General features: G+C 38.2%; 1 protein-coding gene across 1 annotated transcript in view; it reads right to left on the bottom strand.

The window, feature by feature from the left end:
* LOC137970208 (1-phosphatidylinositol 4,5-bisphosphate phosphodiesterase zeta-1-like) overlaps positions 1-20,119 on the bottom strand; it is a 79,146-nt gene extending 59,027 nt beyond the window's left edge. The window contains exons 1-9 of the mRNA XM_068816729.1: positions 19,666-20,119; positions 13,555-13,717; positions 12,619-12,713; positions 12,419-12,470; positions 10,286-10,386; positions 9,823-9,877; positions 9,056-9,172; positions 8,164-8,237; positions 3,260-3,333 (exon numbers count right to left, since the gene is read on the bottom strand). Coding sequence (XP_068672830.1) covers positions 3,260-3,333; positions 8,164-8,237; positions 9,056-9,172; positions 9,823-9,877; positions 10,286-10,386; positions 12,419-12,470; positions 12,619-12,713; positions 13,555-13,717; positions 19,666-19,860 — 926 coding nt within the window. The 5' untranslated portion in view covers positions 19,861-20,119. The remainder of the gene's footprint in view (positions 1-3,259; positions 3,334-8,163; positions 8,238-9,055; positions 9,173-9,822; positions 9,878-10,285; positions 10,387-12,418; positions 12,471-12,618; positions 12,714-13,554; positions 13,718-19,665) is intronic.
* Between the last annotated feature and the right edge of the window lie 72 nt (positions 20,120-20,191).

The following is a 20,191-nucleotide window of genomic DNA, read 5'->3' as shown; positions in this document are numbered from 1 at the left end:
AATAAATAATTCACAAAGATCAGTTGAATGAAAGGCACATGAATGCGAGAAGCCACACAGCCCCTTTGTAACCCCTGAAGGCTACCCCGCAGGTCATGCATCAAGGCTGTGCTCTAATGGCGCCGGGTCGCCTGAGGCAACTAACACTTGGCTTGAGGTAACTGAGAAAAAGTACTGATCGCCCGGCCGGGCAGTCATGTCTGTAGATAAGTTCTGTAGAATTAGAAGGTGAAAATTTGGTTTAAGTTGCGGAGGACTAGGCAAAAACTACTTTAATTTTATACAATATTTGAGTTAGTCATTCACACTCAAGTTGCGGGCTTGGATGTTTGCACGTAACAATTACTGAACTTCGCAATTTTCTCATTTTGCCTTAATTTATAATTCATGGTGTTAAATAAAAATACTGGTATTCTGGTTTACAGTGTACATTTAGTGTTAGAGAAGTTATCAACAATGCAGCAGGTGAATCTTTAAATAAAATGAGTCTTCGTTTATGCAACTTTGAGTGAAGCTATGATCCTCGCAGTTATGAACGTCAATGCAATTTTAGCAATTGCGTTGAGAAGCCTGAAAAATTCAGGCCTATGAAAACTTTATTTTTAATTAATCTAAAATCAAAGCCACAGCATTTCCTGAATTTTTATCAACACTACAGACTGAGGATATTACTTAGAAGTAACCCTTTTTACCAGTTTTAAGCCCTGTAACATCTTTTTTTTTCGGTTTTGAAAATAGAGCATTTTGAATTTTCAAATTTTCGTCTTGCGTGGCACCAAGACATAAGCCGCAACAAAGCTGTCTGGTTTAAAAAAACCGTCACTGCTTGAGATTTTCAGCAAATTAAGTATTACAAGCAGTAGAAGACAAGTTTATGCTCACTGAGTTTAGCTCACGAGCGAAAAGAAGGCTCTTTCGTTGCAAACCAAGTTCCAGATGTTCTTGTTTATTTTAGCTCACCATATTGGTGTTCCCCAGATGAACACGAACATAACGTCTCCATAACTGCCTAAAAGCTACAACACCACATGATAAGTTATGAATTTTATAAGTTCTTTTCAACCTTAGGACAAGGGTTAGGCTTTTGTTTTGTGGTTGTTGTTCAGTTCCCTTTGCACAGTAAGGTATTACAATGACACTGTATGTCTCGAATATAATTATATAATTTATATAACATTATTATATATATATATTTTAAATTTATTCACACGAATACACTTGGATTGTCTACACTTACATGTATATAAATTACTTACACTAATAACATAGAGGCCAAAATTACTGAATACTGATTGGTCAATGAAGAGGGGATTTTTTCTTAATTTTGCTTGAGAAGAGGGCAAAATTACTCGCTCACGATTGGTCGAGCGCCAAAAATTCTCGCTCATGATTGGCTGAACGTACCTCTTCCACATTCAGTTGGTTTCTTTCTGTTTGAGCAAAACAACTTCGCCTTCATCGAAGTTTGTCTTTTATTTCGCGCTTCATTCGCTGAAAAGGCAGTAAGATTAAGAATTAGCTTTAAAAGATGATCTGGAATTTGAATTTTCGAGTGACAAGCAGAAGGGCAAAAGATTTTTTTCATGAAAAGCTTAAAACTTGGATCGAGATTGTGTGGTTGCAAAACAAAATGATTCCTTTCGTCAAGGGCTTTCAGTTTACCACGACATCTTGCAGCTCAACAAAAAAGGTCACAGAACAATTTGCCATTGACGGGAGGAACGAGTAGCTCAAATTTGGTGGATTTCTTTGGACAAACCGTTTGCTATGTTTACGGATGCGTATTTGCAACTGGTAAAAACCTCTACAGCACAGGTGAATAAAATAAATTGAAGCTTAACATTTGGTTTAATCGTTGTTACTGTTGTTCAGGAATGAAACTCATATTTTCCTCTCGAGGGGATGTAAATAACAATCATCTATACTCGTTTTGGACGCAAAGAACAAGTTGACTTGCTTGTCAGTTGTTTTGCTTCCGAGCAAGCAAGTGTTTTAACTCTGCTTAGCTGACTGTTTTTCGAGGTGCCTCAACAGTGTTAAGAAAATTTTGCCCTCTATGTTTATATATTAACAAGTAATCGCGATGGGTCCTCGTAAAATTAAGGATTAATATCACTTGTGTTTTCAGAAGTTGCTGAAATTGCCCTCGTCGCTGCGTGACTCGGGCAATTTCAGTAACTTCTGAGAACACGTGTGATATTAATCCTTAATTTTACTCGGCCCCATGCGATTACCTATACTAACACATGTAGAGTATTTAAATTTTACATAGTACTTCTCTGTTAAGTAAAAAATAAAATAAAATAAAATAACGCACAAACAAGTAATCGAAAAGATAACAGAAACAGGACATAAACGGAAACAAAGATGACAAGAGAAATCGGGCAAAAAAAAACTAACAGTATTGTCGAATATGGTATGTACATGTAAGTACAGTGAACAACAATAAAAGCAACAACAACATTTATTTTTAATTTATAAGTATTAAATGAATACTATAATTATAAGTGAACAGTGACTCAACATACCATACAAACCATAAAACAAAAGTGAAAAATGAAATGTGCTGCTTCTCTGCTGTTTGAACAGAGAATCACTAAAATTAGATCCCAGCAGTAATTTCAGTCTTCTCGAACAACAAAAATCTGTTGCCACACCACAAAAATTGCCAATCCACAAAATACATGTAGGACTCCCGCAAATCTTTGTGCTACACCATAGGAAGACCTACAAAACATGAACATTACTTTTACATGGGAAGCATTTTGTTCGAAATGTATCACCTCCCTTAAATTAAATTAATTGCTGTGGGTGTAACGGTTGACATGGCTAAAAACTGCAAGAGTCATAGCTTCACTTGATTACATACATGTAACCACAGTTCAATACATGATTCATTTCATATATCATTTCGTTCATTGATTCATTCATCACGGGAACATATGAACCCTCAAATAACCAGCTCCCAACATCAGTGGCTTTATAGCTCAGTTGGTTAGAGCGTCCCACAAACATTGCAAGGTCACATATTCAAACCCTGTTAAAGTCCCCAATTTTTTAGGCTTCTCCACGCAATTGCTAAAATTGCCTTGAACTTCATAACTGCTTCACTTAATTACATATCCGCACTTCAATATATGATTTCATTCATACACTGTATATCATTGCATATGTTAAATTACAAAATAGTTACAGTAGTTAACAATAGTTAACTCTGGTATTTGGTGAAGACAATAATGTAGTCTAAAGTAAAGGATACAGAATGACTGGGTCCACGCCATCAAACCTATGCCTGCTAACCCTTTGATCTTTGCTGTATATAACTTCTCTCATCTAAAATCCAAATAAATTGAATGATAATACATTTACCTTTCTCCAGATTTACTTTATTTAGAAGGATATGAGGTATCTTGCCATGGCCAAGGCGATGGACATTTGCATGTTATGTATGAGCATAATTATTACCTGTAACTTTTGCAACTCAGACATACAAACATTGTTTTCAGAATAAAAATTCCGATAGTTTATGAATCTTTAAATGAGGTTAAACGAAGTTTAACAAAGTAAACAACTAGGAGCGACTGCGGCGTATTGGTCAGTGGTTGTAGTATACTGGCGCATGCGTGGAATACCTCGTGCTTTGGGCTGTATCGCTTATTTATCAGTGTGGCGGGAAGTAGGAGCATTGTGTGGAGCGTTTAGCGGTTTTCTTTTTTTTTTCCTATATACAGTCTTCGATGAATTCCGTAGATGTGTTCAAAACTGCTTTCCTTTTAGTCAGGATTCTTTTGGGTCCAGTTACGGGTTTGTTTTGGGGGAAACGCAACTTCGGGCGAACTTGCGATCGAGTTGGGATAGCCGCCATGTTGGATTCTTGTAGCTTTATTTTTGGGCAACGTCAGTTCACGCAGCTTCAGTAAGCGTTTTCTGCCATCGAGATCTTATGCAGGGCCCTCCTTCTTATTGCATAAAGCCCTTCACGACCACGCTGAATTTGCTTGGGCGCTGCGGTCGTACATCACGGCATGACCTTTGGCCATCTCCGGTCCCCGTACAAGAATCACCTGGCGGGAAGCTTGTCTTCGACCGACCTTGGACAGCGTATCCTTTGCACAGTTTCATATGGGACAGGGCATTTCATGCATTTGGACTTCAGAGCTAACTATCTCAGTTGTTAGGTGGCGTAGCGTCAATTTTAGCGTCTCGCTCGTATTCTGTCAGGCTTTTAGCGTTATGGCCGCGTCATACGCTCTCTGATGCTTGGTTGTAGTTTGTTTGTAGTTTTGCTTTGGGCCATGTACTCTACTATAAGCATCTGTTATTTAGCTGGGCCTTGCGTACAACGTACACTTGTCTGGTAATATTATTGATACTACTATTACTATTATCTATAGAGGCTTAGGCCGTTGGTATATTAAGTGACGTGCCTTGGAGTTTGCTTTATTTATGTATCGGCGTGGCGTTAACGTGTATTTTCTCTGTTCATTTGCTAGCATGTTGCGTGGACTTGTTTTGTACACTTTTATGTAATTTATGTAGTTTAATATAATTACTTAGTTTACGAGGAGCAAGCGTTGTAGTTCTGTGCATTGATGTTTTGCGTTGCGTTCCACCTTAGAGTTGCATTGCGTTGGTATTTTCAGCGTTGCATTGCGTGGCGTTGTATTCTTAGCATTGCGTTGTATTCTCAGCGTGGTTTAGCGTGGGGATAGCCCTTCTTATATGAATAGTTTATTACAAGAAATACCGATGTACATAGTGGGGAAAGTAGACTTGGGGATTTAATTTAGTTTGTCCATGTTTTTAAGAGGGAAACAGATGGAGGGCGTTCTTTTTCAGTATCAACTACTAGATTTTGGAATTCCCTTCCAAGAGATATAATTTTTCTATACTTATTTGTATATTATTATTGTTATTGTTATTGCATGGTGTTGTATTCCTTTTTGCTCACCCTCGTATAATAAAGTTGGTTGTTGTTATTGCGTGGCGTGGTATTCTTACGTTGTTTAGGGTTGCATTGGGTCTTCGCGTTGCGTCGCTTTGTAGTCTCAGTGTTGTTTTGCGTTGCATTGCGTAGCGTTGTATTCTTAGCGTTGTTATTATTGCATGGCATCTTAGCGTTGCATTGCGTTGTATTCTCAGCGTTGGTAGAGTTGCGCTGTATTCTTAGCATTCTTGTCTAGTGTGTGTTGTTTCCCCAGTCCACTTCTGCCCCATTACACCCCTATCTGCAGGGTGAGCAGTCAGGAGCTCCAGTTGCTAGGTGGTCTTTTTTAACGGTCAGCGGTCCACACATCTCGCAGGCGCCACGGTGGTATGTCACTCTGTGGTTAGCGGAGTGGTTAGTTGCTGGTTGTTTGGGATTGCATTCCCCCTCCCTCCCCCCCTCTTTATATTTATATATATATATACATATATATACATATATATATGTAGCTTGGCAGTTGGGGTTTGGTGTAGTCTTGCAGGGTTGCAGTCTTGTCAGCTCATTTTACATGCCAGTTGTTAGGGGTTAGGTTGTTGGCCTACGGCACGTTAGTTCTGGGCACCTGATTTCCACTTGTGTCAACTGTTGTTAAACGGGGTTAACAACAAGAGCGCTTGTGTTCCCTTGAGGGTCTTGAGGGACTTGTTATGCACACGTCTATGCGTACGCCTATGCGTATGCCTCGTCGGCATTCCTTCAGGCTAGTGGTGTTTCATGAAGCACTGGTGCCAGTGCATCTGTCAGGGGTCTGCCTTCGCTTGCATTTTGCTATGTTCATTCCTGTAGCTGTGCCAGTGCTGTCGGCGGTCTTCTGTTATCCCCAGGTGCATGGGTGCTTCCTGTTTGTTGTAGTGTCTGTGTTCCCTGGAGGGTCTGCGGGATTTGTATGCACGCATGCCCGTGCACACGCCCGTGTCTACTTTCCTCCATGCCAGCAGGGTTTTTGCTAGGCGCTTGTGCTAGTGCATCAGTCAGGGGTCTGCTTTCCTGTGCATTTTCCTGTGTTTGTTTGTGCCCTGCACCTGTGCATGCTGTCTGCTCACATTGGTAGGCCTGTGCGGTTGGGGTCTTCTGTTGTCCACCTGTACGTGGATCCCTCATGTATGTTGTGGTGTTTGTGTTCCCTGGAGGGTCCGCGGAACTTTCTGCACACACGCCAGACCATACGTTTTATGTCTCCTTTCCTTCCGGCCAGCAGGGTTTCGCTAGGCCCTTGAGCCAGTGCCTCAGTCCGGGGTCTTTGTATTTTCTTCTATGTTTGTTTGTGCACTGGTGCCTGTGCATGCTTTTAGCTCACTTTGGTAGACCTGTGCAGTCTGGGGTCTTCTGTTGTCCACCTGCACGTGGATCCCCTGTGTTTGTTGTGCATTTGTGTTTCCCGTAGTCTGTGCAATTTTTATGCACACGTGCCAGTGTATCCACTGATGTCAGCATTCCTTATGTCCGCAGTGTTTTGTGCACATGTGCGCTGGTGCATTCATCAGGGGTCTGGGTTCCCTTTCATTCTGCCGTGTTCGTTCATACCGCTAAGCCAGTGCATGCTTACAGCCCGCATTCATAGGCCTGGGCAGTTGGCGGTCTTTCGATGTCCACATGGGTGTGGACCCCTTTTTCGTGTGCGTACACGCACCAGTTCATATGCATGTCTACTTTCCTTCCTTGCTAGCAGTGTCTTGTTAGGCAATGGCACCTGTGCATCAGTGTAGGTCTGCGTTCCCATGCTTTTGCTGTGTTCTGTCGTGCACCTGTGCCAGTGCATGCCTTGAGCTTATGTTGGTTACCTGTGCAGTCGGCAGTCTTTTGGGATCCACCTGCATGAGGATCCCTCGTGTGCATTGTAGCGTTGTACGAATTGTGATGCACACATGCCATACGCCTATATAAGTGTTCCTTCATGCCAGCAGTGTTTTATGAGGCGTCGGTCAGGAGTCTGCATTCCCTTGCATTTCACTGTGTTCGTTCATGTAGCTGCACCTGTGCATGCCTTTCAGCTAGCATTGGTTAACCTGAGCCTCCCGCGGTCTGCTGTTGTCCACATGTGCATGGATCCCTCAGGTCTGGTTGTAGTCTCTGGGTTGTCCTGGCAGTTTGCGGTTAGCACATTGCGGTGGTCTAGTCTGTTAGCGTGGTCATGAGCAGTTCTTTGGCTGTTGGGTGCCGTCGCATGTGGGCGATTCGGGGCTCTTGCTTAGGGGCCATAATACAAAATAATTATATTGGAAATATAATTATTTTGAATTGCTGAGTTTAGAAATAGGCCAAAAGCCAGCCTATACATTAGTAAATACAACTGTAAAGGCTGTACATGTACATGTATGGTGTTATTTCTTCCAGACTTATTCATAATTTTGTAATATTTTGAGATAATTTCACAATAAACCTTACGCAAGCAAGAAAGCATATATTTCACTGCCCAAATCGATTTCTGATAAAACTGTGTTGACAAAAGCGTTGATCTCTCTGCAAAGTCGTTTTCTGGATGTTGAATAATTAAGTTTCCGCCATACATTTTCTAAGAGCAATTTGCAATGATCCCCCCCCCCCCCCCCTTTCCTGGTGATTCCACAATCCTTTGAGTACAAAGCAGGGATCCAATTACTGGCAACTCATTCATGGCCATAATAATTTTTCGGACCCCAAATCTGACACACTCCAGATATTCTTGACACCAAGAGGTAAACAATAGATTATACTCCCGCACTTTATTTCACATCAATATTTCACATTTCTAATCATTTACTGTCCTTCAACTGCATTTTCTTGGTGTTCACTGTCAGAAGCACAGTTCACAATATCTGCTTCTTCAATTTCAGTATCATGGACACTGTGAAGAACACTTGAGGTGGCCAGATTCCTTTGCTTAACCCATACGTTTAGGGACAATTGCATGATCCTTGTTTGTATTTTGGAGTTTTACAGTTAATGTTTAAAAAATGTTCCTGTTCTCAACAAATTCAGTTTTCTTTTTGGGTGTAGCAGGCGTGTTAATTTCTCCCAATTTGACATTTTACCACCTCTACCATGTTAATTTTCCTTTATTGGGAAGCAAAGTTCCCTTCAAATCACGTTAACTGAGGTTGTGTTATCCTGTAATAAGGTATTCTACATTGCATAATTATGCATAAAATTAATTATTATACTTATATTACATTAATTTTGTAAGTTTCAATACTCACTGCACTGGACCACTTTTCAAATGCCTTTGGTGAGTCACAAATGAGATCCAGGGAACAAAGTTGACCCCATTCACCTGGTAACAGAAAAAAAAATTATATTCAGACGTACATTGTATAATTGAAATTGAATGAAGAAGATCTCAATCTGGACAGAACTTTAACTTGAGCAGTTTGAGTGCTTTACAACTGAGCTACAGGAGACTTGTGGGAACTACAGTGTACATGTATGCCACTGCTATAGGAAGGTGAAAGTTCATTTTGCAGGATGATACGCAAATGCATGCAGCTAGTCATTAAATATTATTGTACCAGACAAATTCAGCAATTATTAAATATGGTATTCTTCTAATAAAATCAAAACCATGCTATCTTGAGCACTTTGGGTGAATAAATTCTTCATTTACATTGTATTTCTTTCCACCTTATTTGGGTTAAGTTAAAATAAAAGTCAAACACAAGCTGGTACTACATACATGTATACTTTTTCTTGCAAAGCTTACATGTAAATGCTTTGCACTGATACAACTAGTACTGCTTCTTAAAACTACTTTGTATGACAATATACTGTACACTGTAACATCAAACAGATTAAGTACTTTAAAGGCACTTACACCAAAGAACAATTAATTGTAACAATGTACTTTCAATGGTTACACCATTATGTAGAAGAGTACATGGCCTCATGCGATCATCCAAACATTTTTGCTCTTTTATGATGGTTCTGGTTGCTTTGTTGTCTAATTACCACACCAAATACTCGTGAACCCGTTCAATTCAAGTTACATTTTCACTTTTTAAGTGTCAGGATCCCAAAAAATAATCACAAGAAAATGACATCATAATTTATGCATGAGGTAATGAGAGTAAATTGCATGTTGCATGCAAATTGTACCTTGTTGTTTCTCAAAAATCAGAGAGAATGACTGGCTTTCAACCTCACTGTAAGGAAATTTGACAAAGTTTTTTGTCTGCTGACCACACCGCACTTCCAGTACTCTGGCCAGACATACTATAGTAATAAAACAATAATAAATTTACTGTAAGAAAATTAATTTACACTGAGCTTGAATATGCCAGAGCTGTCAAACAAATTGTAAGGCAATTTAATTATAATTATACCCTTTCACATTTTATTCAGCAAGTTGAACTAGTACTTATAATTATAGTAACAAGTAGTGTAGGAAACAACAAAATGAAGGAATAAACACCTTCTAGTTAGTTGGAGGACTGTACTTTAAGTTATTGCCCCTGATTTTTTTCCAGGAGGGCCATAATTCAAGTTAGTATATACCATGCACACAAGTGAATAGTGCTCCCAGCATGCACTGATTGTCTAACTCAGAGGTGATTACCTATTAAGTATTAGTACTATTCACCTGAGCCGAGTAGCCGGCGTGCAAGATTTGATTCCAACCAAATTAATTATTTTTACAAAAACAAGTCAAAGTAGCTTTTTGGTTCGCTTTTATTCAACTTGTGTGGTATCTACTAATTAAAAAAAACAAATAACTTAATTATTCACCTCCTCTCTGGTGAATATTGTTAACTAACTGTGTCAGCTGGAAGAGCTGAATGGCCAATTAACTTGGAGTAATTCACTCTTCACTTATTTTGGATACCAATAATCACTGATTTAAAATTAACAGGGTCAAAACTTACAAGTGTTAGTGAAGTTAAAACTGTGTGTCCGTCCTCTTTTTTTCCACATGATATGCTATGAAAGATAAATTATTCTAAAAGTGAGCCATATAAATTATTTTAAAGCAAAGTTCTGAGAATGAGATGGCATTTCTGAATCAATGACTTCTGTCATTGTTATGAAATGTAAAGAAGTTAGCTTGACGTAATGCAAATTTTGACCAATAATGATTCCGGATTACATGCAGAATGAGTATAAAATCACTGCATATTAGAAGGATAGTTTCCCTTCAGTGTAGATCAAACTGAATCAAACGTTCATGGCATATTTAGAAAAATTAATGATTATATGTACTGTTATGATAAGCAAAAATAAACTTATGTATGCATTAGGAACTCACTTACAGTGGGTGGTTCACATCAATTTTTGAATACTTCTTCATTTAAAATAATTATACAGCACATTAATTGACTGTGTACTTACCAAGTTGTCATTGTCTAGTTTAAAGACTCTTTCATGTGGAATCGATCTTCCTCCTCTAGCATACTTTATCATGTGAAACTCATGATGAAGCTCATTAGCAGCTAAAATGTTTAACAGAAATGTATGACATCAGTTAAGTTATTGGAATCAATATAAATTATAAATAATTATTATTTGTTGCATGGACTTCATGGTTTTGAAAAACTGGTTTGCAGTCCATCAGTCAGATGTAACCCTGCCATTGCTGTTTAAAAATGAATATTATTTTTATCTTCTTCAAGACACTATTAAGCTTCAATTATTATATAATATCTTGTGATGTCATGGTGAAAGTTCTGCAGACCTGCCATAATCGTAAACTTGAGATCACCCAAAAAGGCCCTCAGCAAATTCACTACTGTAACATGTAGATAAATATATTAATAAAGATTAATATGATTCTAGGGTTGCCATTATTTTTGTCACTTTCTTGACACATTTACATTTACATTGTACATGTAGATCTGCTGAACAAAATGAAAATTCAGTCTGAATCAACAATGCTGGGGCTCTTGACCGTGGACCCTGTCCAGTATCACAAGTAATGATATTAAAGAAAAAATACTCCAAAAATAAGGCCAGTCAAAAGTAATAAGAAGCAGGTGCTTTCCTCATTTTTGCGTAATAATAACATTGTATTAAGGACAAATATTTCACTGTGGTTTTAATAATGATGGTAGGAGAAACAGACCAGTGGCCTGTTTCTCAAAAGTCCCAAAACTTTTCGGGACTATTTCGGGTGCCACAATTCCCTTTATATCTTCGCAACGCCGAGGATCTAAGCCATCAAACTTCGCAATCCTCTTTGTTGTTCTTACATCAAAAACATGTGAAAGTATTAGCGTTTCAAACTAAGCAGATCGCAGTTTGACGACTGGCTTTTTGGGCCCAAAAAGTTGTCGGGACTTTCGAGAAACAGGCCCCAGGTCTTCATCACCTTGATTGTATGATGATGAAGATCTTGCATGGTCTTGTCAATAATGCCTTCTTGGCAAAATCTTTGCAAGATCGTGCCAAGATTTACAGTGTAATCTTGAGCAAGTTGATCTGTGTAGTACATGTACATGTACATACAGTTTACACACAATAATGTAACCATTGGCAGTTTGCAGTTTTTACACTAGATAATGCATAATTCGTCTACAACCAACTTGGGCTTGCAAACATTAATTTTTTTTCTGTCTGTTAATGTAAATTCGTCTAGTATAAAGACGAGCACAAGACGCAAAAATTATTATACTTCTGGACAAACTACCCACTACCCACTTAACTACCGTGGATAGTCTTACAATAATTATATACAGTACATGTATACATGTACATGTACTGTAGTTCATCTCTTCACACAAGACGTAAACAAGAGAGACGCATAATTTGTCTGGACTGATAATTATGCGTCTCTATAAGCATAAAAATGGCCATTGTCATGACAAGAGACAAGAAAGATCTTCGCGACATTCTGATCACTTTCAGTTAATAAATTATGTCCAGAAATGCACAAAATTATTTAATAAAGAAATGCCCAACTTTGACATCCAACACGAAGTGTCCTAAGTCTAAGCCTAATTGCTTCCTATTTCCAAGGGATAAGGTAAGGGGTAAGGTTGTGTTATTTTTTACTACTAAAGGTAAATGCTGCAGCTGTTTATCGAACCTACATTTTATGACTTTGGTTGTCTGTATTCCAAAACATGGGTGATGTGGAAGTTGGGGAGAAGAGTGCAAGGCCCAGACAATTCATGACCATAATTATTGAAATCCACATGCAGCTAATTAGGGGCATTTCTAGAATATAGAAAAAAAGAGAACCAGGTATTACCTGGATATCTTTTTCTCATAATGGATGTCAAATGTTAGTAAGATTTTGTCAGGATCATACAGACACTGCACCAAGATTTCAAAAGATATTGCTGAGATCTTGCAAAATTCCACTCCCTTAATAGCCTGTAACAACCTCCCTTGCCATACTCATTCCTGGAAAGTTCACCCTCATTTTACAAACCAAAAACTATATTAATTTGATTTACATATATTTCCTTCTTTCAAACATTAATGGTACAACAATGTTTAAAAACACTACAGGTGTATATATACCTGAGAACAATACTCCATCAGAAGAAGGACAAGAAAGAGATGGATATAACATCTGTGGAGATAGAATAAAAACAACAATAGCTTGATCAATTTACACTTTTACTGACAATACACAAAATGAGTAGCATGCAGACTAAAAGCTTGTTTTTAGTTTTAATTATTATGATCATTGCATCAACTAACATCTGAAATTTCACCACCTTTATCTTTGGTACATTCTGTAAATTCTCGAGTTCTTCTTTCTTTTGTTGAGAGGGATGAGTAGAATCTGAATCTAGATGCCACTGTTGAATCCCTGATTCAGTGAAAAAAAAACAGTAAACTTAACATTAGCGGGCAATTCTATTAACAAAAATTAATTTAAACCATCTGGTACATGAAATCTAATTGAAGCTTTTCTGCAGAAAGTTAAAACTTACTTCTACCATATTATTATTATTATTATTATTATTATTATTACTATGATTATGATTATGATTATGATTATTAGTAATTATCATTATTCTTATTATTAGTAGTAGTATTATTATTATTATTATTATTATTATTATTATTATTATTATTATTATTATTATAAGCAAGAATGAGTATCCTATTTTTTAACAGGGCGGACATAGATGCACGTATAGTTTTTGATTGGATCTACATGTAGGTGTAGTTAATCCTTTAAGGCCCAAGGGTCCCACCCATTGACGAGTACAATCGTCTGGCGTTAAACAGAATAAAATCTATAAGTGGCAATTGGGAGTTACTGTTAAGTCTTTCACTTGTCAGCTGCCAGACTTGATACTATACTGTACATCTGATATGAGGTGAACAAATGGCAGTTTTAAGACACAAAAAATCACATTATTTTGAACCGAGGATTGTGTTGACTCTATGAGAGAATGATCATCTCAGTTTAGAGAACAACCTTCACATACAGTAGGCAACCAGTTTCACTAAGGCTAAAAAATCCAGACTTGAACAGGACTCAAATTGTGTGACTGTGCAACTGTGCTGCACTGCTTTGATACATCTGTAGTCATCTGAACAATCACGTCATTGAGGAGATAACATCACTTGCAAGCTCGATCTTACCTTGACCTGGGCAAAATTATCTTCGTTGAGATTTACTGAGTTACATGTAAGCTTACCATTTTCTATCGCCCGAATCCAGTCTTGGCACTCGTCTTTCTGTGATGCTTGTAAAACCAAAGGATGTTCAAAGCGACCCGTAACTTTTAATGATGTGCTATCTTCGGGCAGTTTGACAACAGCTTCTATAGCTGCTAAAGGTAGACTCCATTTTAGCTTTTCCTGCAGTGAGAGTAAACAGAAACCTTTCCTTCTCAAGAGAGAACTACAAAAATGCACGCACATCAGTTTTTGATAACCGTTACAAAGGGGCATGTTAAGGACTATTAAATGCCAAATACCTTAAAGTACTGCAATAGTTGGCACTACATTGTATGTTTAGGGTTATTATATTCAGGGGACAGTTGTTCAAAAGCCGATTAACACTAACGCTAATCTCAGGTTAAAAATTAAAAAAGGAGTTTTATTCTCAACTCTCAAATGCTGTTCAAGGCTGATACATGTATTTGGGAAAACTTTACATAGAAGTCAATCTTGAAAAACAAAAATAAGTAAACTTAAGGAAACTTTCACCAAAAGGTTGAAAACATGAAACAAAAGTTTACGCTAATCCTGGATTAAGGCAATCTGCTTTCGAACAACCGGGCCCAGGTTATTGTCATCTTACCAGTCACTGTTTACTAAAATTGGTAATTAAAAGAACTTTAAGGGAAACGTTTGGAAATCTGGACACAAGTGTTCTCGTATCTTCTAGTGATTTTGCACATGGATAAAGGTTAAAAACGTAACCTTTTACCATCTCCAACTTCATCGGATCCAAACCCTGTTTTCCCCTAGTTCCTGTGCAGTTGCGGTTAATTAGTTCGTGTGGCTCGAAAAGTAACTGGATCATCTTTTGTGCAAAATTCCCAACACTACAACTCTTACTTTTTAATTTAATTGCCTCCCTTAAAACATTATCTAAGAATCTATAAAACAAAGGCTGAACAGCGGGTCTCTGGAATTCATGCAGTCGATTTATTTATATCAGCACAGACCAAAACCAAAAATTACACGCAACACAAGAGCGGATTTGCAGAATGTGTAAGCGGCCCTAAAACAGTGTCCCCAATTACAGTGTAGCTCTCCAGCGCTAGAACTACCAGACATTCAAACACAGTTCCTTTCTTTTCCTTTCTCAGGAAAAACGTAAATTTGATGATTGGTTAGTTTCGAACTGAACGCGCTCAGTTTCTAACAATAGACGCAAAGGGGTTTTGTTTCAATGCTCAATAACTTTTATCCCCAATAGAGAACGATTTTGTCATGTTTTACTGCCGCAGCATCTACTTTAAGCTTGACGCCGGTTAAAGCCTAAACCTAACAATAATACTCGAAACCTGAAACCTATAGACCGAACTCTGGCTATAACTTAATACAGATGCAAACTTTATGTCTGACACAATATCACCGGCGAATCGACTTTTATGTCAGCAAATCAACTGGACAGAAACAGTAAACCGAAAAAAAGACTATGAAATCTGGAAACTTCTAAAGCGATAACAAGTTGCTGTTGCCCCAATTGATATTACATGTGCGTGATCGTCCACAATCTTTAGTTTGCAACTCGATAACAAATAAATTATTTGAAGCGTTTGATTGTTTGAACACCAGGTTAAAATTTGCGTTTAAAATTTCGTCAGTGCAAGTCTCTTTAAGGAAATACAAACCAAGGATCATTGTTAGCTTGAAATGATTGTCTTAATATTACAGTTTGTCGATCGATGAACGAAGCTTTGTAAACAATGCATGATGTGCTCGTTCGAAATGTTTGTTTTCATGGGGACCGCCTCATTCCATAACAATGTTATTACGCACAAAGGTATTGCGATTTATTACAGACATGTTTTCTTTGAAAATCTGCCTTTCACAAACACCTTCCATGATTCAAATATTAAATTAAAGGGTAATTAAAATCGCGCGCGAGCATCAAGCCACTGTACTTATAGATTTTTTGCCATCGCGCGCGACGCGATTCCTGTAGCGCGCGAAGCGATTCGCGTAGCGCGCAACGCGATTCCTGTAGCGCGCGACGCGAATCGCGAGAGGGTGGTAACTTACTTTTGGGCGGTACTGTACATGTAGGTGCGTTACAATGACCCCTATAAACTCGTACTGTAACTGCAATCTGAGCCCCGGGCAACCCTTGTGTGACCCCCCAAAAGGAAGGAGATTACTTATTGCTGGCCTTCCCTTCAATTCAGTTAAGGTAATTCCTTAGTATTGCATTGTGCATCCCTACTGCGCACGATTTTCGCGTCATTAGCGCGCGCACATGAGCACGTGCGCATACAAAACGTAAGAGATTTTTCTCAAACTAAACCCGATAGCGAAATGAATGCTGCTTTTCTCTCAAACGAGCACGGTGACCCCCGATTTTTTTTTCAGGTATTTGCTAAGAACAGTCTAATAAAGAACATATTTAAAGAAGAAAAAAAGTTTGATAGTAGAACATGAATTTTTTTTTGGAAAACAGTTCCGTACTGGGTGTATTTTACCCAAGGCAAGCACTTCAAGCTAACCACGGAACTGCCCCAAAAAGTGCACTATTCCCACAACCAGGGAATCAAAGTCGGCGTAAATGAAGCATTACTGCTTATGTAAATAAAATTAAAAAAGCTTTACTTTCAAAATAAAATTTTGTGTGTTTGAAGTAACCAAGACTTAATTCTGTAGGAAGGTGATTCGAATTTTTAACACGAAAACAGTAAAAATACCCCATTTTAAGAGTCTGCTGACGCATAAACAAGCACGGTGACCCCATTCTTTTATTGCATTTTTTAATGTTCATATCCTGAATGTTAATTATGCCAAGTTTCCAAAAAAGTTTGATAGTAGAACAATTTCAAAGGAATTACCTTAATACTGGATTGGGTAGGATAAAAAAAGTATCCATCCATCTATTTACTGTCGCATTTAAATATTGTCGTCTTTGAATTATTATGAATTATTATAATGCAATGAGGTGGAGTTGGAGTGTTACTCAAATTATATATGACTGCCTGTGTGTGATTTCCCATTCCATAATGTTTTATTAAAATGATTGTGTTTACTTTGTGCAATAAAACAAAATGATACACAAATGAATTGATAATAAAAAACAGTTCAGAATTGCAGAATTATTTAAGCCTGCAAAGTCCACGTCTAATTTTTGTTTCTCACAAACTTGTCAGGAATAGCTGCCACTAAACGTAAATAATAAACCAGAAGTGCTCAGTTTCAAACAATCACCCTTTCAAAGAGGTTCAAAGGGTGGAAGCAGCAAGGTTCAGTGTTTTGGGACAAGTGTGTGTTTAAATCTCAACCAACGCGTACAACTGCAACTGGTAATTAGGTCCCACCTTGACCAACCCACCCCACTTCTCAAGCCTTATCTGCCAGTTGAGTCAGCTCTGTTAATATATAGATTTAAATCCTTACTTTCCACACAAAGCCTAGACTTGCCACAAGTCGACCTCATGAGAATCCCAGGAGAAAATGTTTTGGCGAGCGAATCGTGATACATGTAACATGGACCCCAGGTCCGTGGACCACTCCTCCGGTCCATGGACCCATTCATGGACCTGGTCCATGGACTACATGTACCCTCGCAGACCACCCCTTATTTTGTAAAGTTACAAGCAGAAAATTCTTCAGATGAAAGAGAGAAGCGATCCATGCAGTCGTATTATACATGTACTTGTATTAAACAGGAGCCCATGACTACGAGCTAACAACAAGTTAGTTTCTTGTCATTCGTCATCGAGCTCCTGCAGGAGTTTCATTCACGAGAAATTCAATCCAAAAATAAATCGTGGTTTGTGAAAACACCATGACAGGAATATAGAGTTGTTTTTCGTTAATAATAATAATAATAATAATAATAATAATAATAATAATTTACATGTATTACATTTAGCACTTTAACTATTAAAATATTCAAAAGAGCTTTACAATAAATTATGTACAAGAAAAATAATTATATATAATTTATACTGATACAATAAATAAAACAAAAATAATAATAGTAATCAGAATATAAAATTAAAAATTAAAGCTTTCTTAAAAAGACGAGTCTTCAAACGTACTTTAAAAGAGTTAACGTTCCTAAAGTTTCTAAGGCTAGATGGCAAAGCGTTCCATACTGTTGGTCCAGAATGGGAAAAGGCTCGATCGCCAGAAGTTTTTCGTGTCACCTTAGGGATTACAAGCAATGTTTTATAAAATCAGACCACAGGCTGTATCTACAATCATGGACAAAAGTGTTGGGAAGGTGACTTCATTTTACAGATACCCCCCTCCCCCTTTTCAATGTTGGATTTTCCAGGGGAAAAAAATGGTGACTTTTTTTACCTGAAGAACTCCAACATTGAATATGGGGGAGGGGGGCCACAAGAACATGGTATTTCCCAAATACTTCAGCCAATAGTTAGAAAAATCGAATTAGGTGTGAAGTGAGCTGATGCGCGCAACCTTCCCAACAACTTTTGACCACGATTGTAGTTCTAGGCTTTACAACAAGTAGTTCAGACAAATATTGTGGCGCCAGGCCATACAGCGTTTTAAAAACTAAAAGTGCAATCTTAAATTCTACTCCAAATTTCACTGGCAAAAAGTACTGAAGTAGTATGGGCAAACTTAGGAATTACAGTAAGCACCTAACCTGGGTCGCCACATTAAGAACTTTTTGAAGTATGTCATATTGATATTTACAGAAGCTTATCCAAAAGTGAGTTGCAATTAAATCTACCAGTTAAATTAATATGATGTAACAAATGCATGAATTAAACACCGTTGATTCTGCAGACAGATATTTCCCAATTTCCCTACAAAGCCCCCTACATGCCTTACTACACACCTTTCCTATATGAGCTACAGTATGAGCTACTGATTTACCGGTAAGCAACTGTCTCTTATAGACACCTATAGATACAACCTACTTGATAGTTCCAAAGGGATTTATCTATAACCTGCACTTCAAATAACACATTTATTTTCATTCATAGAGTCCTTCACCGGAACAAATGAGCCTAACAAATTGACCTGCCGCAAACTGAGTGGCTTCATAGCTCAGTTGGTGCAGCAGATTGCACCAGCATCGCAGCGGTCATAGGTTCGAATTCAGTAGAAGCAGGAGCCCATGACCTGCATTAGAGCCAACTGAATTTTTCAGGGGTGTATAAGAAAAATGATTCCTTAAATTGTGCAGACAAGTGTGAGGATGACTTCCCTCTTTCGTCTTACGATTTTTCTGCATGTAACTTTACAAAATAAGGGGTGGTCCACAGGGGTAGTCCATGGACTGGGTCCACAGGGGTGGTCCATTGACCTGGGGTCCATGTTTTGTACGTGTATTATGTCCTGAGACAAAGGACTTTTCGAAAGTCTACACAAATCCCCACAAGCAGAATCACAGGGAACCCAGTCACACAAACAGTGTGTATGTTTGTATGTTCTAAAAATAAAGAAATGTGTGGGAAATATTGAAGAGTCCTAATAATTATCATAAACTTGCATCGAGAAATGACTATGTTAAAGCTCAAAATAAACATAAACCTACCTCAGTTGTTGTGTATTGTCATTTCTGCGGCTGAAAATGGCAAATTTGAGCGATTTGGTGGGTCTTCCATTGACTGTTACTACACGTTATAAGAAGGAGGCAAGGATGAAAAGCTCATTTTCGACTGCTCCTGAGCGCCAAGCCGATTTTCACCCAGAAATTAGAATCGCCGGGCTTTCAAATCGAACACCAGATAAACTGAAAGGTTGACGCTTCTTCTCATGCCATTCAATCGAAGATCCATTCAAAATCCAAGCGCTAACCACCGAGTAATTTTTCGAGAAATGCAGCTTTTCATTAGCGACCAACAACTGCGGCTGAGATTTTGTGGGACACCGAGCAACCGTCACGCTGTTTGCTCCACACTGATTGGATGATGCTAATATTTCCCACATATTTCTTTATTTTTCGAACATTCAAACAGACACACTGTCTGTGTGGGAGCCCTGTGCCAGAATGTTAGCTTAATTTTTTTCAACGTTACTGTGCATAAATATGGGTTCTTCTTCAGTTGTTTTCCCCTTTAAGTACATGTGTACTTAGGTCTACCCCCATAAAATATTACAGTAATTACCACCTCTAAGACAATTACCATTTGGCCGTTCCTGTATTGATCCAGGGAACTTTTCGTCAGGACAAAATATCTGCTTCTGGAGGTGGTCCGTCCATGATAACAATGTGTCTTCCACAAATATCCGGACTTCTCCTTCATGCTTGACGTTTGAGTAATGTTTATCCTACTTTGCTGTCGCTCGATCACTGAATTTCTTTCTTCCAAATGAAGCATGTCGGTTCTTACAGAGCTATGTCATCCGTGAAAGCATTATTTATCTTTCCTGTCTTCAAGCGATTAAATCGCAACAAGACGTCTGAAAAATACGTGGACTGGTCCTTTCCTTCTTGTTAAACGTAGCTTATATGATATCAACCAAAAAGGCAATTGACATATCAAGAGGACAATGACCCTTGAAAAAATGATGTTATAACTTAAAAACAGCAGCCCTATGAAGGTAAATTGCCACTTATTGTTGAGAAACTGGTCCAGCGTTCTATCCTCCCCTAGGGTAGGGTAAGTATCTTTATGATGCTCACCTATTGTTTAAAAGTTTTATTGCCTC

Source organism: Montipora foliosa, chromosome 9 (assembly GCF_036669935.1).
Source record: "Montipora foliosa isolate CH-2021 chromosome 9, ASM3666993v2, whole genome shotgun sequence".
NCBI lineage: Eukaryota > Metazoa > Cnidaria > Anthozoa > Scleractinia > Acroporidae > Montipora > Montipora foliosa.
This window is presented reverse-complemented; position numbering and strand designations above follow the sequence as displayed.